Genomic DNA, 25900 nt, shown 5'->3' on the forward strand with positions numbered 1-25900 from the left:
TAAGAAGCGTTTTTAGAAAATTTGATGTAAGAAATGAATGGGGAAAATACTTCCGGAACCCAGACGGCTGAATAAGTTGATGGGCACTGTTGCACTCTGTTGATGTCAAACCTGGCATGATGCCTTTTTTTAAGTACCGTATATTTGTGTGTATGTGTGCAGATCAATAGAGGTGTAAATCGGACGTTTCATCACGATACGATCTTGAATCGATTCTCTTGGCCTGCGATCCGATATTTGCCGATACTTCAAAGTCTGCCGCGATATGATTCGATTCAGGGGCCTGTGATCGATATTCTGATATTATGTGCCTATTTTATACAATCAATCAATTTTGAAAAAACATTTTTTCCCTCAAATGCAACCAAAATACAATTTGATTGTTTTATTCAGTCCTCTGTATACACATTGGGACATTCACAACAAAATAAGGTACTTAAGATTAAAATTATACAGATGAATAACATAAAAAATAAACACACAAGTGATCATCACTCGTTTCATGACAGCAAATTTTTCAGTTTAGTCCAATTCAAAATACATACCCATGACTTTCCAACTGTCCGTGCTAGCCATGGTTTTCTTGGCTACAACTTCCACAGTTATATGTAGAAGTTATTATATTATTGTAATATTATGCAGTCAGAGTCATTTGGCCACTGTCATGATACTTTTTTTTTTAGCTTACCAGCCCTTGGTGACCACACTCTTTGTATGGAAAAGGGCATAATTTTTGGTTGAACTATTCCTTTAAAAAGTTTGTGCGTGCGTGTGTGTGCACACTTACTGAATCCCTGCCATGCTGTGTGTCCTTTGCAGATTTGGCAGTGTGGTGGGCAGCTTCTGTTTGTGCCTTGTTCTCGGGTGGGGCACATCTACCGTCTGCAGGGCTGGCAGGGAAACCCACCTCCTGCTCATGTAGGCTCTTCCCCCACACTTAAGGTCTGCTCAAACCCTTTTTTTAATCCATGATTTACTCTGTTGAATTTGAAAACCAAGATTTTTCTCTGTGAGTTTTAATCTGCAATGGTGATACACTTTAGATCCAGTCTCTAACCTGCCTTCTTTGTCTGTGTTTAGAACTATGTGCGGGTGGTAGAGGTATGGTGGGATGACTATAAGGACTATTTCTATGCCAGTCGGCCTGAGACTCTCACGCTGGCCTACGGGGACATCAGCACCTTGAAAAAGTTCAGAGAGGAGCATCGCTGCAAGAGCTTCAAGTGGTTCATGGAAGAGATCGCTTATGACATCCCCTTACACTACCCACTTCCTCCAAAGAATGTAGAATGGGGAGAGGTGCGTATATCAATTAAAATGCAGCTAAAAGATTGCAGTGCAAGTTATGGCGTTTATCATCGTTCAATTGCATTCTCTTTCAATAGATTCGTGGGTATGAGACCAGCTACTGCATAGACAGCATGGGCCACACCAATGGTGGCAATGTCGAGATTGGGCCTTGTCATAGAATGGGAGGCAATCAGGTAAAGGGATTTAACACCAGTATTTTGCTTTGAGTTTCCTTATTTCATGTCTTATGCCCATTTTTGTTGCTACTCCAGCTTTTTAGAATTAACGAAGCCAACCAGCTGATGCAGTATGACCAGTGCCTGACAAAAGGTGAAGATGGATCTGCCGTCATCATAACACACTGCAATTTGAACGAGCACACTGAGTGGAGGTATTTTAAGGTATGTGACAGCAGGTACTGAGCAACTTTTGTAATGCAGCCTTGGTGTAATATATCGTATATCGCCCCAACAATTTTACCACAAATCAGTCATTTTCATTTTGCTAGTGTTCCACAAAACATCAGTCAGTCAGTAATCATCAGTTTAATCAAATCACTTATTTTTACCTTGCGTTTACCATTCTTCAGTGAACATTTTTCAATTCCTCCTATTTCTTCTAGGATCTACATCGATTTACACACATTCCTACAGGGAAATGCATGGATCGCTCCGATGTCTTGCACAAGGTTTATATCGCTGACTGTGACAATGGCAAGAGCTCCCAGAAGTGGGAGATGAACAATATTGTGGCTGTTTGAGAACCAGGCTTTACTCTCAACTGTGCTTCAAGGAATAAACACTGACTTGTCTACAGCAACAGGTTTTACCAGTATACATATGACTAATGGAGGCACATGCAGTTTTAGTCATCATCAGAATAACTCTGATAATTAACTTTTTTATTCTCCATTGAAGACAATGTTTACATCGGTTTATCCCCATTGCATGGGTTTTCTTTGGAATCTGTGGATTGGAGGGATCTACTGTACCTAACAGAATGTTTTTCCTATTTCAAAGATGAACGTGCAAATATGAATGATCTAAAACCACTTGGTCTTTTGTTGCTGCTCCAGTATAAAGTACAGGTTGTCCGGCAAATACTAGAATGCAATTTTTTTTTTTTTAAACACTGGACCTTCATTATGTGTGAGAGGACATCCTGCCACTTGAAAAATTTTGGTCTTTGGCACAAGTGGCATATTTTCTTGCCATGTTCTATGGGGTAAAGCATGGGAGTGGAGCCAAAAGGAAAACATGATATACATTTATTTTTGTCTACTGCATAGATGTCTGCTTGGTTGGGGGGAATGGATGTTGACTTGTTTGTGAAAATCAAGGATTGATTTGCTATAATTAATGGACAAATGTTACCATCCATGGCCAAAAAAATCTGCTTGAGCAAGTGGAGCAAAATTATGTCTTAAAAGAATTGCATTGTGTATATTTTTTTTTGTACAATGTAAATATTTCTAAATTTTGAAATACTGTGGGCTTCCCAATGAAGGTGTAAATATCTAACTTATAACGGATGTTTTCTCAAGAAAGTAAATGTAACATTTTTACTATTCGTTGCTGTATTATTCAGTTTTACTGGATTGTAAATATCAGCCTATGGCAGGTTGAAGCACTTGATATTTACTGACATGCAGACCTTTTAAAATAACATAGGGATTCTTTAAGTTTGCAATTCTTGCTCCCTGCCTCATGGAAACAAACGGTTACAAACATTCTACTAAAGTTTGGCTTCGTTACATTTTTTTCTTCATTTGAAGATGCACACGCAATCAAATAATAAGAATATAAGTACAGATAATTTTGCAAGTACTTAAGTGAAAGGGGAGTTGATGCTACGTGAGCAAAGGTCTGTTTTACAATTTATTGTAAATGTGATTTAGTGCAAGTACACAGGGCACAACCTATATGCAGGACTACCTTATGTCCTGCGGTTGCATGAGGCATCATGACACCTGAAAAAAAAAAAATAAATAAAAAAAAAAAATGCCAGTTCAAAATAACGGAATATCATTAGTGCATTTAATACTAAATCTTGCCCCAGGTGAAGTTACTTGTGCATTTATGTTTCTTCACTCAAGAGAAAAGATTAAAAGATTATTGCTGCAAGAGCTCATCAACCCAGTGCTAAATAGTACCTTGGTATAAATTTCTCAACTTTTACTCCATAGTTTTTGACCATCTCTTATATTGTGGCTAAGTCAGGAGAACCTAGTTTCATGGTACAAAAGCAGATTGGTTTAAGTTTTTGGAGCATAGGTCTCATAATATACAAACATTAATTACTTTTAGCATGTTAACCTACTTGCTAAGCCATTAACGTCATACTTTTTTTAAACGGTCATCTTGAGTTTGAGGTAAGCTTCGTACCATGTAAGCCAGTATAGCATGCCAACACCATGATTAAGTTATTGAGTTTGCACATCTCAAAAAAACTGATACTTAATAACTATGCTGTCTGACACAATATGGAACGGATTCTGCAAAATTCTTTTAATAATTTCAAATGAAGTCAAAATTGCACTCAATGAAAAGGGGAATTGGTCATAATATACAAAAATTACATAAACAAAATCTTCAGTCTACAAAACTTTTAAAGCTCCTCGTTTAAAAATTGAGACACTACATAAGTTAAATTGTTCATTTCATAAAACAGCAGTAGAAACATCAAACAGGGAATGATAAACCAAAAGCAACCACAGCTATCAGACAAAAAGCAGTGCTTTAAAAAAAAAAAAAAAAATTGCTTTTACAAAACAGCACATGACCTCAATATGTATTCAATTACACACATTTCTGTACATGTTTCAAAACATTTAAATGCAAAAAAAGCATTCATTGTTTTGGAAATAACTCAGCTCAAGCTTTCCTGATAGTTTAATCGTCATCCTCATCGTCTTCCTCATCTTCCTCCTCATCCTCTACATCATCATCGTCGTCATCATCATCATCATCCATAGCCACTGCCTTCTTTCCTGCCGACCGGCCTGGTCCACCCTTTTTGCCACCATCTGCATTTCCTCCTTTGGCACGATATGCAGCAACATCCTGGTACACAAACACTTGCTAAGCAAAAACCCAACAACAGCAAAAGCCATCAAAAACTGAAAATTAGGATAAGGTCAGCCATTACCTTTTCATACTTCTCCTTGAGCTTCATGGCCTTCTGCTCATACGGAGACTTTTCCTTTGGTGAAAGCTTAGACCACATCTCCCCAAGTTTTTTTGCGATGTCACCAATAGAAATGCCAGGGTTGTCATTCTTCACCTTTGGGCGATGATCAGAGCAGAACACGAAGAAAGCAGATCTGATGCAATAAAAAAAAGAAACTATTAACTATGACAAAACACCAGATTAACAAGCAACTACTAAAAGTGGGGTATATTGTGTGCTGCTTACGGTGGTCTCTTGGGAGCATTCGGGTCTTTCTTCTTTTTCGCTCCCTTTGCACCTTTAGGAGGTACGTAGGTTTTCATCTCCCGGTCATAGCGGACCTTGTCGTTTTTGGCCATTTCCTCAAACTTACCTTTCTCTTTAGAGGACATGGTCTGAAAAACATAAGACTATGATTAGATGCTGCCAGGACCAGCGTGTGGCTCTTTATCCTCCCGCCCACATTTGCCTCAGTCACTTGAGGAACAGATGCAGAGGGTAATTCTGCCCCACCCCCTCCCTAACAACAACTACTAACCCCCGGAAAAACAGTACAGACCTCAACTCACCTTCCATCTTTCAGAGCACTTCTTGGAAAACTCGGAGAAGTTCACCGAAGTCCCTGGATTTTTCTTTTTATGTTCCTCCCGGCAGGTTTGCACGAAGAAAGCATAAGAGGACGTCTTCCCTCTGGGCTTATTAGGATCTTTACCCATGGCTGCAACACCCTACAAGTGATATAACACACAAAAGTAAAAATAAACAATTTGCACTATATTCCACTGTGCGCGCGCGCGCTAGTAAACAATGCAGAAATGATGGCTCACTAAACGCGTGTTAATCCGATCAAGTTCCTGCTTCCTTTCTACCAGATCACTAGAACAATAAGCGTCCCTCCATTTTGTTTTCCCGCCTAAACTGCAGGAAATATGTTCTACTTCTGTCGAGTAGAAATTATTTAAGTCTTAGTCATGTAGAAAATATTCCAACGAAGTTACGGAACTTTTTTTTTTTTTTTCCCTTCTTCCTTCAGTTGTTTAGCCTCTTCAACACGCATTGCATTGCGAAATAAACCCAACAGCCAGTCATGGCTGCTTACACGCTTAACAAGATCACTAAGCTGGCAAAAACAAATAATAAAAGTATGTCAGAAAAAGATTCTTAAGAGTTGGGGAAACTGTTAAAAACATTTTTAAATAGCATTTCCTTGAACACTATTTTCCGCAAGATTATAAAAGTTAAGAATATCTTAAAGTCTTGATTAACGTAACGATTAAAGCATATCAACTTTTTATTCATACTGGCTAAAGTCTTCCCAAACAACAACGAATACGTTAAAACACGCTTACCTGAAATCAACCTCGACAGAATGTACGTGATCTCGCTGTAAACTGCTTGTCTGTGTTTCAGGGCGCACAAACTTGATTAAATGCCCATAGACTCCACCCTCAGAGCGCACATCTGATTGGTTAGGACACATTCAAATTTGAACCAACAACTATCTTGATGCGGTATCCAATTCCTATTGGCTGTTCTTGACAACTGTTGTGTTTCTTCGAGGACATGAGATCCAGATGACGACGCCACTGATCTCGCCAGCTATTGGTTGCAAGGGGGATTTAAAATAGTGAGCGGTAAGTCTTTTGAATCAACGAAAATATGTCGGTTTTATTTTCATATTGAAATAGCTCTGAGACACATATGGCGATGTCACAGAGAAATAAGGCACAGTTTGTCTTAGTGATGCTCTCCATCCAGAAAAGAGAGAGGGAGAGAGAGAGAGAATTTGAAGGTATTAAAGTTTAAGGGGGCAGAAATAATGTCGCAACAACCTATATTACAGTGGGACAAAAGCTGACGGCCGATGCGATTTTTAGAGATGGTACGCATTTATGGAAGCGAAGCGGATAGCCATGATGCAATCGCCTCATATTTTGAGTCTTAATATAAAAACACAACACAACAATTTTTTTCATGTTTTTCTTTTTTTTAAATTCCCCTGCTTTTTACCTATTATGTCACTTAAGTCACTTTACATAACAACAGTCAAACTGATTTCTAAGTGTATACCAATACATTTTAGTTTTAGATTTTAATAACATAAAATCTATGGAGAAAAAAAACAGTATCAAAACATCTCACAATTACACGCAACAGATCCACACACGCACACGACAATCCACAAATGCATGCAACAGATCCACACAAGCACAATGCAATCCACAAATGCACACAACAGATCCACACAAGCACAAGGCAATCCACAAATGCACGCAACAGATCCTCACACGCACAAGGCAATCCACAAATGCATGCAACAGATCCACACAAGCACAATGCAATCCACAAATGCACACAACAGATCCACACAAGCACAAGGCAATCCACAAATGCACGCAACAGATCCTCACACGCACAAGGCAATCCACAAATGCACGCAACAGATCCACACACGCACACGACAATCCACAAATGCATGCAACAGATCCACACAAGCACAATGCAATCCACAAATGCACACAACAGATCCACACAAGCACAAGGCAATCCACAAATGCATGCAACAGATCCTCACACGCACAAGGCAATCCACAAATGCACGCAACAGATCCTCACACGCACAAGGCAATCCACAAATGCACGCAACAGATCCTCACACGCACAAGGCAATCCACAAATGCATGCAACAGATCCACACAAGCACAATGCAATCCACAAATGCACGCAACAGATCCTCACACGCACAAGGCAATCCATAAATACATGCAACAGATCCACACAAGCACAAGGCAATCCACATATGCACACATCAGATCCTCACACGCACAAGGCAATCCACAAATGCATGCAACAGGTCCACACAAGCACAAGGCAATCCACAAATGCACACAAGGCAATCCACAAATGCATGCAACAGATCCACACAAGCACAATGCAATCCACAAATGCACACAACAGATCCACACAAGCACAAGGCAATCCACAAATGCATGCAACAGATCCTCACACGCACAAGGCAATCCACAAATACATGCAACAGATCCACACAAGCACAAGGCAATCCACAAATGCATGCAACAGGTCCACACAAGCACAAGGCAATCCACAAATGCACGCAACAGATCCTCACACGCACAAGGCAATCCACAAATGCACGCAACAGATCCTCACACGCACAAGGCAATCCACAAATACACGCAACAGATCCACACAAGCACATGGCAATCCACATATGCACACATCAGATCCTCACACGCACAAGGCAATCCACAAATGCACGCAACAGATCCACACAAGCACAATGCAATCCACAAATGCACACAACAGATCCACACAAGCACAAGGCAATCCACAAATGCACGCAACAGATCCTCACACGCCCAAGGCAATCCACAAATGCACACAGCAGATCCACACATGCACAAGGCAATCCACAAATGCACTCCATGTATCCATACACACACAACAATCCACAAATACAAGTAACAGATCCACGTATCTGCTCAATCCACAAATGCACGCAACAGATCCACACACACAGAAATCCACATATACACACAACAGATAAGCACACGCACAAGACAATCCACAAGTGCACGCAACAGATCTGCACATCGGCTCAATTCACAAATGCACGCATCAGAATGCGCAAATATAAGCTAACCTTACAGTCCTCAAATGTGCACACAAATACTGAGACCTTTACCATTGGTATTCTGCCTCAAGGATGTCCATGAATGTTTTTTTGTATTTATGGATTGTTTTGATACTCTTGTTCCGTGGCCTTGATTCACAAATATAAGTGTAACAGGCAACAGTGTAACAGTGTGTGTGTGTATGTGTGTGTGTATATATATATATATATAATTGGTGCAAACAATATGTCATTTAGATGTAAAATGGATGACTAAATGAGAACATTAGCACAAATTAGCATTACACTGTTACCAGTCTCTATTTGAAGATAACAACACCTCCCATTCTCCTGTATCCCCATGCTCCACATTTTGCCATTGGATTTTAATAGGGAAGGACAATAGCATAGACAATCAGAGGTGATAAACAATTCTGTAGAATTGGTCAAATGGTTCTTTAAGTGCCCTGAACGCAATATGTTTGAGCACAAAAGGCACGACTGGGGGAGTAGACTCAGTGTCTGAATTGTGGTCAAAGAAGAGTAGGCCAGTCTAGAGCAGGGGGTTTCATACATTTTGATGCTAAGTACCCCTAAATAAGATGATCCCTTTGCAGGGATCCTCTTCCTAAAATATAATTTCATATACATTTTCGTGTATAAAGAGCCATTTCATGTGTCAGAATAATAGTAAGCGTGGATTTTGTATTGTCATTGTACTAAAGCCAAAACGTGGAAAATCTGGAAAATAGTTATTTTGTATTAAATTGACAGTGCATCATTAGACCATGATTTGGAAATGGTGTTTAGAAAGAAAAATGAAATGGTTAGCTAATATTTAATTGAGAACACTGTGTTAAAAAAGCTTTATATTTGAAAACTGTGTAAAAATCTAACAAATTTGAGTAATATTTTAAGTTAAATTTAACAGACCTAAATTCGTCATTTATTTTATTTTTTTTTTTTTTTTGTATAGAACTTTTCACAACACACATAGTTTCAAAGCAGCTTTACAAAAAAATAATTAACAGAAAATGAAAACAGTAATATCTATAAAGTCTTAGAGGCATCATTGTGTAGTTTGATTAAATGTGATTGTAAATTGTGTATAAAAATAAATAATTATATAATAACTGTATTTAGAACCACTGTGAGCAAGCTGAAGGCGACTGTGGCAAGGAACACAAAACTCCATGATGCTGGTTAATGAAGAAAAATAACCTTGGGAGAAACCAGGCTTACTGTGGGGGCCAGTTCCCCTCTGGCTAGCCAGCATGAATATAATCCCAGTATTAGTTATTAATGTACAGTGCAGGTCATGGTTTAAAAATAGTAAACTAAGTGTTAAGGGCCAGTGTTTATACAAAGATTCTGTATGAACAGTAAGATTAATGACTAATGTCTATGAAGTTCAGCCTGGATTAACTGCAGAAGTTCACATTGATGCATTGTCCTTTGATAGTTGGCCAATGAAGGCTTTTGTTGGCAAATAATTGAAAGTCTATGTATTCTATTATAAGGAGGTATCCATCATTAGACCAAGGTGATGAGGTGCATCGCAGTTCAACCAGCAGGCCAATTCAGTGAGGCCTATCCTAAGTCCAAGGTTCAGTCAGTGGCATATGAAGTATCCAATGTTTATGGTTGGAGTTGGCATCTGTTCATCCCCTGAAGTCCATCGTAATAGACTGAAGTGATGTCTAAAAAATAAAATAAAAAATAAATAAAAATACATTTTGTGAAATCTCTTATTTTCTTTCAAATGTTCCTTGGACCCCCAAGCACCCTCCTGGAGGTCTCTGGACCCCAGTTTGAAAACACCTGGTCTAGAGAATAAGACATACCAACTTACTTTGTGATAATTCATACCTTTAATACTTTACAGATGTCGGCAAGCTGTTTAAGTTTTTCTATCTTTCTTTCTTTCTTTATAATCAGGAGTGAAGTATTGATGGTTGTTCTTGAGTTTCCCTAATCTTGTTTAGAAACTAGAACAACAAAGAGAACACAACATATTTAATGGGAAAATAGATGCTTCCGTGTAATTGAAATGATTGAGCTTGATATGAATGGCACAATAGAAAAATGTGAGCATTATAACCGTAATGATTTAAAAATAATTGTCAGGGGATGACATTTAACAACACAGCACCTGGCTAAATAAACTGGCAAAACATCGGTCTGTTGCGTTATTCAGCATAAAATAATTATCCAAATTGGCTAAAAATAAATAAATAAAATAATTCACTTTGTTCTGTTCCTCTTCTGTTTAGACTTGTCTTGACCCTCATGTAGCATTTAACTTAGAAATTGTGCCATCCTTCAGACATTCAAAGTATTACCAACCAGATAATTGTCTAAAAAAAGAGCAGGTTTTTAAAAAATTTACAGGTCTAATATGTCCCACATTCTTTCTTTTAGGCTTTTGTACCATGCTCTTCCTTTCAGATTTCTACATGAAGCACATCCTGTTAATGTGTGGTGCAGCACTATGAGTACTCCTCAAGATCTTGCAGAGCAGACACGCTGATACAAACCAAAAGTGATACTCTTATCGGTTAGCAATGGAGGGAAATGTGATGAGTGCTATAATTAGTTCAGGATGACTGAACAGCAAACTCAGTAGCAGTGCCTCTTTGCAAGATTAAATATTTGTTCATTCAAAATGTTGTTGCAATGATGCAAATCCAGGACATGGATTGCAAAGCTCATTTACCTAATTTATAACTATTCTTATTTCCTTATTAGCTACCTAAGCATCTCTTAAGACTCAAGCTGTAGACCCCTACATCATGGTGAGAAGTGCACATTCTGACAGCTTGTGAATCTTGTGATGCCTGCGATGTCCTGTTTTGAATATGCAGGCACGGTCCTTCATTCAAGTGAAGAATCAAGACATTACATAGACACATGCATAACTACAAAAACATTAAAACAATAAAAAGTTATGTTAATGTAAATAATTAACACAACAACAACCTTGACTTTTTTATTTCACTACTTTTTCAAAATAATAAAACGACAACGTTAACTTAAATGAACTTAAATTGTTTCAAATACTGCCCCCTAACGGAGCCTGTGTTGAAAACAGTGCCTGGCACCCTTGGTGTTGTCTTTTTAGCTAAACGGGTTGGTCCTTTACAATACCGTTTTCTCTATAAATATTTTTCGGGAAATAAACCAATAGTCAAAACACTATTTGGGGTAAAACACTAACATTAAACTGGATAATTCCATATTGTCGCACTGATAAAAGAGGGATAAAAGTCTTATTATTCTTCATAAAGTTTATGCCACTGAATTGCCTTGCTTTATAGCCTATCTTCCTATCACTGATTTCCATTAAATTATTTATTTATGTAGGCTTTCTCACTCCGCGAAAAAGCTTAAGAAGGGTTTTTTTTTATATTTATATATATATATATATATATATATATATATATATATATATATATATATATATATATATATATATATATATATTTTTTTTTTTTTTTGTTTTTGCAAAGGATTATAAAGATCTTTGACCCGAAACACATTTAAAACCAAAAAATAACGTAATCTTTTTTTTTTTTTTTTTTTTTACAAATTTCTTAAAAATATATATTTTTTCTTCAGATTATTTACAATTGTACACACCTTCCATTTAATAAATAAATAAATAAAAACAAAAGTCCAGTCATCTTAGGCTAAAGTCTGAACTAATAAGTCAACCACGCTGGCGACACAGACAAACAGAAACAGGCCATGCTGACCATCTGTATAAATAGGTGGCTTAAGTTCAGCGATCGCCATGACCAAACCTAACGCGCCCGTTCATTTTACTTGGCGGGAAATGTGGCGCCCTCTTGCGAGTTCGGCAGAAATAGTAAGTAAATGGTAGTATGCTATTGCGAATTTGGCTGGTTCCTTTCCTACTATGGCGAGGGATAAGCTCATGAATGTTAATTAGGCAATGATGACATTGCTTAGTAGCCTTCCAGTGATGAAGGCCTGGCTTCTGAATATTAATTAGTTAATGTTGCTAATACCAAACCCTCACTACCAAACCTCTAACCACTGCTCTCTAGCGGTTTCCTCGTGTAATTACCTTGCACAGCAGGTCGCTAGGTTAAAAAAATAAAAATATTTTATTGCTTAATTTAACAACAGGATATAACAATACACAAACATGCAAGGATGAAACATACAATAACAAATAAATTAAATAAAAGTAAAATGTATCTAAAATTAATTAAACTAATGGATGTTCTCTTTCCTCAGTTTTTCCGAAGTGAAGACAACAAACAATTGCAAGAATGTTAGGAATAGATTTGAATTTAAGATACCTTTCCTTATGAATATGCATATTTATTTACCTATCATAAAAATAAAATGTAGGCTAACACATTATCTAACCCATAATTACCAGATTCGTAATTTTGGAAAATAATCATAGTGACAGAAAAATTAACAATGTGGTAAAATGCAAGAAGTACAGAAGCTCCAATATGGGAACAAAAGTAGTAATAAAACAAGTAAAACAGATGAGGAATAGTTTCCGTTTCCTCTAGAGAGAAAAAGCACAGTGTTTCCAGTACACACGTATTTATTAAGTAGGCTATTCATTACGGGATATCCTACTAATGATTAACAATTTGTAAATGAAACAGCTTTATTTTGTTATGAAATACAAATTTGTTGGTTGCTGTCTTCTGAAAATGTGTAGTAGGAAATGGCATTTGACATTTGACATAGGCTTTCTGAACAGTGCAATTATTAGCACTAAAGAAGTTTCTATACATTTAGAAGCCTACACTTAAGACTCAAAATAGCGCTAAAGTTGCAGAAACAGACCATGTCACAGCTGCACTCATTGCCCTCCCAAAATTGTTCTGTAAAGTATCAAGTGCCTCTTCTCCACTCCTTTGGCAATGTTATGCAATAACGATCCTTTAAAATTGTTTATATATAGATATATATAGATATAGATATTATATTATATTATATTATCGTTGCGCACACAAAGGACGTTTTGATTTCATTATGCACCCCATATTTAGAACTTTGCACATAAATCGGCAAAACAACTGAATTGTAATTCGTTAAATTCCAGTATTCCAAGAATGTAGAGCTGCTTTTATTATAGCCGTTTAATTTTCTTTAGGCTATATGTTATATATTATTTTTTAATTCAATCATGGAATGCACAAGGACTGTGAAGATTGTGAGTTCTCACATTTGACTTCTAGACTTCCCACAGGAAAAAGCCTATCTGTTCATCAGATTATCATATATTAATAAAAACATCACATTTAGGCTGGGTTTCCAGATAACGTTGCAACTTAAGCTTTAAGGATCATCTTACGTCGCTCGTTATTTTACGATGGAGTAACGCCTGTTTTCCAAACCAGCACCTAGATCGCTCGTTATAAGTTGAACTTAAGTGCTTCATTATGGGAGCTGTCCAGTCCAAAGGTGCTGATCACTTTGGCCAGGTATATGTCCAGGTGTTTGTCTTCTCAAAATGAAAATAAGGTGGAAATACTGACAAACATGAAAGTTGTCTGTAACCTTGTCGAGGCGCCAATGTTTATTATCTAACTATTAAATAATTGAATTAAAGAAATAATTATGGCTTTAGTAAGACGGAGTTTCGGATGTATTGATACTCAGTCATAGAGATGAATGAAAGTGACGCACTCATTGCACACTCTCGCTCTAATCTCCTCTGTTACATTACTCACATATGTCTTCTTAAATAATCTATTTTATAAAAAACATATCGGCTTTCTATTGCCATTACAATTATGCTTATCAAAGAAGTCTAATATAACGTTATACTGTATTATGTGTCATGTAAACTTAGACCTATCACGTCGCATGCGCAGACTGCGGAATCTAATTAATCCTCTGAAATAATTTACAATGGCTTTCCAATGATCAAAATATATTAATACAATCGATTAAATGTCCCATTGTCTTTGATAAACTGAAAGATGCCAGAAAGATATGATTAAGTTGCACTTAATGGACTTAAGTGTGGTTCAAAGCTTTCGTTAATTTACGAACGTTTTTACGAACTACTTAGATAACGATGCTTTTGGGAAACGCGCTTTTAATAATTAATAATTAATTAATTAATAATTTTCTTTATTTATCACATTATACATTTGCACATATACAGTGAAATTCTTCTTTTTTCACATATCCCAGCTAGGCTGGGGTCAGAGTGCAGGGTCAGCCATGATATGGCGCCCCTGAAGCAGATAGGGTCAAGGGCCTTGCTCAAGGGCCCAACAGTGGCAGCTTGGCGGTGCTGGGGCTTGAACCCCCGACCTTCTGATCAGTAACCCAGAGCCTTAGCCGCTGAGCTACCGCTGCCCCGCTGCCTGCTTTTAGAGATTAAGTACTACTTAAGTGCTACTAAGGATCAATTTAGTGCTTCGGCAAACCCAACCTTTAGATCGTACTTCACTCACTGTCAAACATCGTTTGATATTATCTTAATAGGCTATTAAATATAAGCTGCACATATGGAGAAGCCAATTATTTAGCCAGCACTTTTTATTCTCGAATGCAGTGTAGCCTACATTGAGTTTGCAGTATTAGAATGAAAGTTATATTATTTATAATATAACTTTGATTATAATCAAAGTTAGACTAATATGTTTGTTTTTTTCTCTTGTTTTTAATTTTTTTTAATTTTTTTTTATTATTATTTGTTCTCTGATTTCTTCCGACGTTGTACTATAGTGCTTTGGAAAAATAAACCCATCATCTGTTTTTGTCAACGATTTTTTTTTTTTTTTTTTTACTATAGCACGTAACTATCATAAGGTGGCGCTATTAGCCTTCGAAGTCGTAAGTGATGTTCTGTCTCGCCAAGTCTTTCTCGCAGATCGGGATAACCAACGGCTGGAAAAAAAAAAAAAAAAAAAGACTCAGTTTCTCCACTTCTACTTCAGTAAGCGCACACTTTTTCTTGTTGTTCTAAACAGATACCCAGTGAAACAGTAAGTCTATTTATATTCATGGGCACAATATTATATGTTGCAAATAACTTTTACTCCCGCTGCAGACTGTAACTAGTTAAACCAAGACCATTTTAAGCAATAGGTGAAAAGTATCGTTCCAACGTGAAAAAATAAAACGTGTTACCATTATCATAATTTCAGAGTTCACTATCACACATGATTAATCACTGCTGTTGTGGCAATGTCTTAAGAATGAGCTGCTTTTCTACACCAAAGGAAGACAACATTAAGACTCATGCCACCTGCAGTGCCAACGCAAAATAGGTAGACCTATTAGCTCAATAACATATACAGTTTACGTTGCGTTGCTTGCAGTTTATTGAATATACATTGTTATTAAGGGAGAGCGGGGTATGTTGTCATACTTTTAACTCTTTCTTACATTGACTGGGCACAGTACATCACAATGGTATAAATGTGATAGCAAATGAAAGAAAGAGGTCTTGGGTACATGTGTTGTGTTCATTACATCTTCATATCTTATTTCAGTACAGAATTGTAGAGAGTTAAATACAGTGTGCGCAATTGTGACAACTTGCCCCAAAGTCATTGAGACAACTTGCCCCAAACTGACATGTGTGCTAATGTTAGCTAAATCTCAAAGTTAGCTCAACATAGGACTGCAGATAAAGTATCAAAAGACACTTTAATTGTCCTCTGCTCAGTACAGTATAATTTTGAACATTCATATCTAACAAAGTTTTATTCCATAAAATGTAGTGTCATTTTTTTTTTTTTTTTTTACTTTTGAAGGTGAAAAATAAGAAAATTGTGCTCACCTCAGAATAGAGTGACTTTGACCACATGTGAACAGGAAGTTAACCATAGAACAGGTTGTCACACTATGTAGCTATTTGATTTTTTAGATAGCAGCTCATGGAGGAATGAAATGTGTGACAACTTACCCGTGTGACAACTTAGGCTACTTCTATTAACTTATTAACAAAAGGCCTATTAAATACATAAGGTATGGTAGCCTACTTGTAATATCCTTGTGATTGCCTTATCCAGTGATCGGGCCTTCGTTGGTAACTGCTGTGTCTCCACTGAAACTGGCAGCTTGCGCCTCCACGTTGATTAATTTGTGAAAACGAAATATTTCCAACGCACAACAAATAAATAAAGAACGTATATATATATATATATATATATATATATATATATATATATATATATATATAATATACATATATAGATATATAAAATAAAAAATAAAATAATAATAATAATAATAATAATAATAATCAAATTAAACTTATTCTCTGTGGTGTCCGAGAGGAAAAAGTTGTAAAAGAGGAGAAAGATGGCGTGGGAACACGTGTTGACGAGTCGAGAGGTAGGCTACATGGCAGCAAACCATTGATATGCCTTACCTTTTGTCAGCAAATCACAGCAAGTCATTGATATGTTTTCCCCATTTTTGTTCTCAAATCACATTAGACTTTGAGTTTCCCGTTAAAAATCTCTTCTCCCAATGAATTACATAGTAATATTAAACAGTATTCGGAACACTCCCAAGCCCTTCACGTGCAACTTTAAAGGGATTTTCCTCGGATCGTTCACAGTTATAGACAAAGTGAAACTTCAAAAAGTAGGCTAACTGAATGCATTTAAATCATTACAAAGTCATCGCATTAAATGCATTTATCTTGGATCATATTCATTAATTAACCATTAAACTGAGCATCAGTATTCGTTTATTTCTATCACTGTTTCTTTAATTAAATTCAAATATATGCATTTCCCATGTTTGGCAGCATTTTACCATTTCACGCTGTACTATTTTCACTGATGAGACAAAGGAACGTTTCAGCCTTAGTTCAGCAACTCTGGAACTGACATATTCCACATGTACTTAGTAACATCGTACTTAGAGAATAGAATAATGTACGACATAAGTTAAGAGTAGTTATGATCTTAAAAAAGTAAGGCACACATCAATTTATAACACTGTTCCCTACCTGTGACCGCGAATTGTAATCTGAAAAAATGGTAATCACAGAAAGGTATGTGCTAATGCGCTGGTTTTATAATCACTAAACTGTGGCATTTTTATCCAGATAATATCTGCGTTGTGAATGTAGCCTAATTTGCAGTTTTATTTGATGTATATTTTTTAATAATAATAATAATAATAATAATAATAATAATAATAATAATAAATAAATAAATAAAAGTTGCTTGGAGAAGCAATGTCCACTCTATTATAAAAGGCCGTTTTGTCGTTTTCACATACCGTTAGGATATATCTAGCATACGAAGTTGCTTTGTTATCACGAAAAAACTTTCTCTGCACTTAATCTTATATGATCATGAAGCATTATTACATAGAGATTATTTGAATGATATTAGATGAAATTTTGTGCACCATTGTGCTTAAATTGCGCCAGCTACTCTGACCACCCTCACCAGCATCACGGAATCAAGGTGTTGCGCTTTTCTGTGACCATGATCAAAACCATTCTGCGGCAAGCAATGAAAGCGGTGGACTGGCCACCCGTGAGATGCCCTAATACTCCCAGACCTTTGGACTTGTGTGACCAATAAACATGGGGCCACTCCGTCCCAAATCAATCTGCCACCCACTTCCTAAATCAATACGCGAACCCGAGTGGCAATAGCAATGACAGAAGCGGCAAACAAGCACGTTATAGTGGATGCCATTAATGCAGTTTTAATTGTGTTTTACAGTATTATGAGTACTTGCTCTTTTATGGCAAAACATAAGTGCTTGAGCAAATTGTCTATAAAGTTGTCATTATTGCATTGTCATTATTATTATTATTATTATTATTATTATTATTATTATTATTATTATTATTATAAACTAACTGCTATAGGCTGTCAGCCGTCATTTGGTGTTCTTTGTTGGCTGATCGAGTCCCGATCATCTTAATCCTTATCCAGTCCTTTCATTTAACACCTCTCGGTAGAATAAAGTTAGTTATTACATCATCAGTTAAGTCGTCAATTAAACGCATTAATGGCGGACTGATATTCTAGCATGTTGATTGTTTCCAAAAAGATAATCTTTTCATTGGGAATACAAAATGCTCTCTTTCTGGTTTATTAAGGTTGATTTTCCAAGCCTAATGTACTCTGTAAAGATGTAGAAAAAACTAGGCCTACAGTTTTACCTTTGCCTTTGTAAAAATTAAATAAAGAACTTGTTTTTATACAAAATAATAATAATAATAATAATAATAATAATAATAATAATAATAATAATAATAATAATAATAAATCTCCCTAGCTGCTAGTTGAGGTTAACCTTTAAAAAAATATATACAATTTTCTAACTGGCTCAATATAATGTAATTAAATATGCGCCAGTATGATGGTGATGTGTTCATTAAACATAGTTATATAGCCCTCTACTTTTTAGGCCTCTGCCTTTTCAATAGAGCCATAAATCATTCACAAGAGTCATATGTGTCACACTCTGGACAACTTATGTTTGTGCCCTGGAAACACTGATCTGAGACTGACACGGTCTCAAAGCTTTGAAAGTGAAGGGGTGTACAGTTTGAAAACATATGCTCAATGTGATCTGTGCAGGGAAGGCTTTGCAATTTAAGATAGAGGGCACCCTTTGTAAATTGGAATGTCTCATGAAATACTTTTAGCCATTTGATAGAGAGAGAGAGAGAGAGAGAGAGAGAGAGAGAGAGAGAGAAATAAATGTGAAAGTAAATGTACAGAGAGAGAGAAGGGTAGCTCAGAGCAGGAGAGCAGATAGCTGTCATCGCTGTGGTTTAACACAGTCAGCCACAGACTGCTCCAGAAACTCTCCATTACTGCCCATGATGGATGGGAGAGGAACCTATCCCCGGATGTACTGCCGGAGGGGCCCCTGAGTGTCAGGAGAACCTAGGATTGCCATAGTATCACTGTTTCCATGGTTACACCCTGATCTGCTCTTCATTATTGATCCATGAGCTTGCTCTCTTCCTCTGCCAAGTTGTCTTATCCTCAGTAATGAATTTCCTTTTCTTTTTTTGCCACTTTTCCCAAACCATGTAGCATGTTTTAGGGGGACACCGGCTCCATACTCTTAACTAATACTTCTCTGTATTAGCCACAAGCAGACACTGAACTTTTGCATTTTATCACATGCCATATGAGGTTATTTTTACCGTCTATTGCTGCATATGCAAGGTCTGTGGTGTGCACAGCACAGGAACAGATGTTTTCATGATTGGAAAACTGACCGGCCATATGTACTGCAGAGACACAAATAGGTCAGAGAGTTGGTTACTGGTAATTAAGAATGCTTTAGTTTTAGTTTTTGACCCATCTCTTTCTGTTTGAGAAATTCATAAATGCTTTCACACTCTGCAATGTCTAATGACATGCTTTGTGTAATAGTCTGGCCATGGCACATTTATGTGACGCTGTAAGTAAAGGCAAGAAAAAAGTAACATGAAGATGAAGTCATCCTTTCATCACACAATTGATGAAATGCAGGGATAATGCTTGACCTCTGAACCATGAATGACTGGGGGCTAGACATTAATACCTTCCAAATTCATGTTTTGAACAACAATTGATATTCTTCATACATTTTTTACATTCCCATTTACATTTTTTACAGTTATATTAATCAAAATGTCATCAGTCTGTGAAACAAAGCCATAATGCTGAGCTTCTATTTAGTAAAATATTCGACTTCATACTTCATATTAAGGTCCCTATATTGCTACGTTGGCGTGATTTAAGTATAGGGGGTTCTTTCAAGTCGCTTCATTCTTTGCCCAGCCACTAGTTAAAACCACGAAACCAATGACCCCTCCCTATGGGCAATTGCGTAAGTGTCTTCTGACTTATGTCTACCCGTTAGATGCGACAAATGTTGGGTTAAATGCTGTTTTTCGAATTTGGGACAGAAATTAATACTTTGTGCGAGACGATTCATTATCTTATTTATTTAATAATAATAATAATAATAATAATAATAATAATTATTATTATTATTATTATTATACAGGATGATTTGGTTACATTAACTGCAGCTAAAGCTGCAACTAAAATCATTATTTTCGAGGATATCTTTGAAACCTCAACTGATCTTGGCTGAGAGCGCATAATTTTACACCCTATGTGCTATTATCGCTTTTCTCGTATTTAACATAATAATAATAAAAACAACAATAGCAAAAAATAAATAAATAATAAAAAAAATAATATATATATATATATATATATATATATATATATATATATATATATATATATATATATATATATATTATTGCATTATTATTATTATTATTATTATTATTATTATTATTATATTACCTGTTCACATTGGTTTCTATCACACTTGATATGTTAACATGTTTTTTTATTATTATTAATTTATCAGTGTTTATTATTTATTAATGAGAACAAGAACACAAACAGCTGATTACATAACTAAAATTTGAATTAGTTAATTAAAAATAAATTGAATTCAGGTGTGATTGAAATGAAGGCCATAGGTTTAGAACTGTTGGTTCCAACAAGTGGACACAAATTGCCAACCCAAGTTCAAGGTATTAGCGATTTATTAATGTCTTTGCTCTGTCCAGTAGTACAATCAAAAATCGCATTCACCTTTTTATAAAATGCACTGATAATCTATACGATTATTCTTTACAATTTAATTGCAATGGCAATAGCTAACACCCCTACTGAACAAAGGTCAGCGGCTGATGTGGTCAAGCAATATCTCAACATAATTCTTTTCTTGTCTTAACTTTCCTGCATTACACAGATTCGTCGTAAATGAATCCGCTATAACATAATTTGCCTGGCATCGGCACGAATAGTCCTTCGTAGTCCAACAAACAGAAAAGTTTTGCATTCAGAACTTGAGTATAAATTTGAATGCAGCATAGCATTGCGAGAGCAGACTATATTCCAGTTATGGTTTAAACAGACCTGTATTGCGCTTGTTTAATTAGTCTGTTTGAAAGGTTAATACTGTGAATAGTTTGTGTCTGTTATGACTGAAGTCTGTTTATTCAACCCGATGTGAGAGTGTGTTGGTTTATTATTCACTGAAGATGTATTGCTCTACCACTGCAGTTTATCACACACCTCTTCCATGGGTTCCATTTAAATGAATGGGATAAAAAGCTCGAATCTGGTCAGGGTTGGGCAATGTCAATCCGGGGCGTTTAGTAAAACAACAACAACAACAACAACAACAACAACAAAACATTACTATTAGGCTTAATAGATGGTAATATGAGGCATACCCTTAATCAGTTGGAGCCAGCTCCTCAAAAAACCAATGGTATGAATTAGAAGATGAACATGCATGAGATGGGAACATGCATCCTCACCGTTGGAGCGCTATTGAATTCACAACCACAATGAGCATGCACTTTAAATATATCTTTAACAGTAACATTTTACATTACAGTATCCATGTTAAGATATATCACATGCTGTTATACAATAATAATTCCAAGAACAATACATAATTACATGCAGCTCCACACAATAATATCATTATGATGTTAATTAGAATTACCCGGTATATTTAATACATAAATGATACATTGTGCCTCAATGGAAACTGTAATGTACATTGTGACCCTTTTCTACCGGGTGATTTTCCTTTGCATGGACATATTTTTCTGAACACTGCGCCCGTGTTTATTTACATATTTCAAAATTGCTTATATTTGCATACTTGTAAGACATAAATGATGATCTTACCAACTGTTAAAATATCTATCAGGAACGATTCCGTTATCTTTGACAGACTGAATTTATGCTCTCGTTTAAAGGTTTTAAATGTTTATCACCGACAAAACAGAGCAGTCGCCTCCTGCTCTCAGGGATAAATGGAGTGTTAGAAGACTCGCTTGAAATGACACGCATGCCCTGAGCACTTGGGAGGTCTTTCCACCCACAGGCCCAATACCTGAAGGCTTTTATTTAGGTTTTTCTGAAATGTCTGTGAATTAGTCGTTGTGCTCATTGATGAGCTGTTCTAATTAGCACGCGTGTCTTGGGCAGTATGTAATGCTTTCTGTTGGGCAAAATGTTCTTTTTTAGACGTGTTTTTATGTAGTAGGCTTACTACAGCGTAAATCAGTCAAATTCGAATGTATTTATCAATTACAAAAATAAAAAGCATTTTTATTTTAATTGAAGCATTGTTGCATTACGCTATAGCCAAGCGCAGTGCGTAAGAAGTTTGTGTATGCGAAAAGGTGTAGCTACAACATGTAAAACACCGTGCAAAAAGTAATTACATAAATAAAAACGTTTTATTGATGCGCATTCACTGGTATCTGTCCACGTACCTACGTTTTTTTTCTTTTCTTTTTTTTCACATTAATTAATTGTACATTTATTTTTTTATTCGTAAAATAATGAGACACTCATTTACATTATTACAAACGGACACAAGTCGGTTTGAATGTAGCACGAGGACTTTCAAATCAAGTTCAGAAATAATCTCCGTCAGAAGTATTTGCACAGTGGTACAAATAGTAGACTACAAATAGTAGGCCTATTATATAATCAAAAACAAAACAGTAGTAGTAGTAGTAGTAGTAGTAGTAATTAGTAATAATAATAATAAATAATAATAGGCTAATAATAATAGAATAGCGATTCCTTATATAAACTGGCAGATTTCAGGGATTTAAAAACTCCATGCATGAAATATATACGCACCTGACAACAGTGATATTCCAATGATCACGAAAGAATTTTTTTCAGTTGGCTTGTGCCAGTTCTTTCTTATTAAACCAACAATTTACTTTCCACGGTACACTGGAGGTTAAACCAGATTACCGTGATCCTGCAATGGCTCCTCATACAGATGCGTCGCTTAGTCATCTCTTCTTCTCAAGCATGCATTTATTCCTTCAGATCTCGGCTCATTCGTCCCACGTTACCGATGTTTGTGGAGTCGGATCGCGAGAGTGCCTGAAGAACTTTTGGAGGACGGTTTGGAAGTAGAGGGAGTTGTTTCTGTGAGAAACTCAATCTCGCATACAGTAGCGGCCTCCATCTGGGAACTGTCACAACTGACAGCATCACGGGCACAGGCCTGATCTTCCGCACAACATTCAGCAACACACAGAATAGTCTCTCAGGATGTACCAGAATGCACCATTGTCTGTTTTTTTTATAATTTGGGGGGGAAAACAGCTAACAGTTTATAACCAAAATAGAGTGACGCGGACATACGCAGTGTTTGGCTAGTTGGTAGTAGTTAGATAATCTGTCCTAAAAAAATAATAAAAAATGTAGACCTTTTTTCTCAAGTTGTTCTAATATTGTTTTAAAAATTGTATTGATAATTGCATCATGCATTTACAAAGAAACAGACTTGCTGTGAAGCAATTTACTGCTGGATAACAAATAAATGAAACAAGGTATTAAATTAAGATGACATTTTCTGTTAACAAAAGAAAAAAAAAAGAAAGAAAGAAAATAATAAATTATAAAGTCAAGAAGAACATTTTTTTTTCGTAACGTCATTTGTCGCATTTTTATGCCATTTAATGCGAAACACAATCAGTCTATTTATGTCTAGCTACTAAAAATCAAACATAAAAAAACAAAAAATTAAAAAAAAAAATGTTAACCTAAAAAATGTGCTGCATGTGGTAGCATCTAAATTAACCGGTCAAGTCAAAAAAAGGATATTTAACATTACAGAACAACATTACTCAGCCTGCAATTAGGTTAAACCAAAACTATTTTAAGGGTTAGATCGGGTAAATGGCTCATCAAGGTAACAACTGGTTGCCAATTGTTTACAATAGAGTAGTATGCATATAACCGTTACCTCTGTTTTACTTCACTTATTGAGAATAATATTAACAAGTATATATATATATATATATATTTTCTTTTTTCTTTTTTTTTCTTTTCAGTATCACACATAGGCCTGTCTTTAAACTTCGATCATAATTTATGTAAATACGGGCACGCACCCATAACTCGCATAATCCAATGAAATGAAGACTCTGTCTGTTATCTGTGTTATATTGGGATCCCGTGAGCATGTTGGGCAAAAAATAAATATTTTATTAAATATAAAATTAAATCTAATTACTCTGAATTGGTTTAATCTCATTGTTACGTCCTTGTATTAAAACATGGAAATTGCCTTTTAATAATGCTGTTGGCGAGAGAGAGAGAGAGAGAGAGAGAGAGAGAGAGAGAGAGAGAGAGACACACACACACACACACACACACACACACACACACACACATAACAAGAGCTGTAGTGACTTTAAGACTTGAACATAGTCCTATTAGATTTTGGGCCAATACATTTAGCTGAATTGCATTTTAAATTAAAAACCGCGACTGGCCTTTTGCACGATCCTTTAAACCTACGCGTTGGCTACTTGTGAGACGTGTAAGGCATTTTATGAAAAAGCTTAGATAATTCTTAATAAAAGTATTTTCATCTGAACATTTTGATACGGGGCATTTTGGCTTTTTGCGTGGTTACGTTTACCGTATAGGCCTATGACTCTGCCCATACGTCAGCATGTCTACCAGATGCTGCTGCAGACTGAACAAATGGAGGAGGGCCTTATGAACTAATGGCTTACAGATGTCTGTAATACCAAGAAAAATATTATATTTGGTCCGTAATTTTAAATTTATTAGAACCTTATAAGTTCGATCCAGTTTATGACAATTGCACAAATAATAATAATAATAAATAAATAAAAACACCCCAGCCAACCCAAACAATTGTTTATTCAGCTGATGAGAGGCGTGTGCCATTGTCTTTGCATGATGAAAAGATGAACACCGGAAAACTGAAGAATTAGCCTAGATTTATTTAGTTATATGACACATGCGATGGTGGGATATGAGATATAAGGAGATCTGCTATGGAATTGTAGGCTATATTGCAGATCGGACGCCATCGTTTGTTTTAGTGCCAAAGAAAACGAGGGATTCTTCTTACTACTTTGGGCCTTCAGCAATCATGGTGTCGAAAGTAAGATATGAGGTCTGTGCAGCACTGTCCCATTGGAGAGATATTCATGTAACAGCAGCAGCGGGTCATAATGAGGTCACAGAATTATCTGTATTCTTAATCAAGGGAGTACGGACGGTTACTTTTATCAGAGACGCCATCTTGACACACACAACATATTATCTGCAATCATTAGCCTACAGGACCTGTGGAATTAGACAATGCAATGTAAAGTAAGTCTTCCTATCTGAACAGATTCACTCTGCCGGAGATGTCAGCTTAATTGCATGCCTTTGCGACGAAAGGCTTATACTGTCTTCCAGTGGCTGAGGTACAAACAAACCTAACATTTAACTTGTAAGCCTGAAAAGTTCTCCCAAAACTCAGAATAATAACAATAAAGAAGAAACATGTGGGAATAAAAGAGAAAGACGGGCCTGTCTGAAGAATTTTATATTTATTTGGCCCATGTTTCCTAATTATCATTTATTTTGATTGCGCGTCTAACTAAGATTCCAGTAAAAATATCTGTCCCATTTTGACCTTAGAATTTTTCTTTGATTCTACGTAGAGCGTCTTCTACGTGATGGGGCAATACAACTCTGTTGTTATGGTCATTGCCAAACCACCCATTTCAACTGCACATTATCATTTGCACATCCGATTGTTGGCCTTCATTACTGCTACAAAATCTACCTTGCTCTGACCTTCCTCCGTACTTTGCTGCCAACGTCATTTACGTATTTTACACAGGCTCAAGTGAGTATACTCGCTGATTTTAGCAGTTCACCACTGGAATACACTCTTTGCGCCTTTCCATTTATATCGAGATCAAGT

At 36.3% G+C, this 25900-nt stretch overlaps 2 protein-coding genes and 1 long non-coding RNA gene across 6 annotated transcripts in view; 1 reads left to right on the plus strand and 2 right to left on the minus strand.

Annotated features, from left to right (window-relative positions):
* Window positions 1-2859, plus strand: part of LOC127444863 (N-acetylgalactosaminyltransferase 7-like) — a 51971-nt gene extending 49112 nt beyond the window's left edge. For all 3 annotated transcript variants that reach the window (XM_051704452.1, XM_051704451.1, XM_051704450.1), the window contains exons 8-12: window positions 820-942; window positions 1081-1299; window positions 1386-1484; window positions 1563-1691; window positions 1913-2859. In XM_051704452.1, coding sequence (XP_051560412.1) covers window positions 820-942; window positions 1081-1299; window positions 1386-1484; window positions 1563-1691; window positions 1913-2050 — 708 coding nt within the window. In that variant the 3' untranslated portion in view covers window positions 2051-2859. The remainder of the gene's footprint in view (window positions 1-819; window positions 943-1080; window positions 1300-1385; window positions 1485-1562; window positions 1692-1912) is intronic.
* Window positions 2860-3773: 914 nt separating this feature from the next.
* Window positions 3774-5962, minus strand: LOC127444865 (high mobility group protein B2-like). Its single transcript, XM_051704453.1, has 5 exons — window positions 5808-5962; window positions 5028-5186; window positions 4705-4853; window positions 4438-4612; window positions 3774-4352 (listed from the first exon to the last, which is right to left on the minus strand). The coding sequence occupies exons 2-5, from the start codon at window positions 5172-5174 to the stop codon at window positions 4182-4184; spliced, it is 642 nt and encodes a 213-aa protein (XP_051560413.1). The 5' UTR covers window positions 5175-5186; window positions 5808-5962; the 3' UTR covers window positions 3774-4181.
* Window positions 5963-9051: 3089 nt separating this feature from the next.
* LOC127445105 (uncharacterized) lies at window positions 9052-23084 on the minus strand. 2 transcript variants are annotated; one of them, XR_007897930.1, is made up of 4 exons: window positions 22786-23084; window positions 19245-19331; window positions 9962-10080; window positions 9052-9792 (listed from the first exon to the last, which is right to left on the minus strand). It is a non-coding gene; the product is annotated as an uncharacterized LOC127445105 (long non-coding RNA). The 2 variants fall into 2 exon arrangements; XR_007897931.1 differs by lacking the exon at window positions 19245-19331 and having other exon boundaries at window positions 9053-9792.
* Between the last annotated feature and the right edge of the window lie 2816 nt (window positions 23085-25900).

The sequence above is a fragment of the Myxocyprinus asiaticus genome, chromosome 8 (genome assembly GCF_019703515.2).
Source record: "Myxocyprinus asiaticus isolate MX2 ecotype Aquarium Trade chromosome 8, UBuf_Myxa_2, whole genome shotgun sequence".
In the NCBI taxonomy this organism is placed as follows: domain Eukaryota; kingdom Metazoa; phylum Chordata; class Actinopteri; order Cypriniformes; family Catostomidae; genus Myxocyprinus; species Myxocyprinus asiaticus.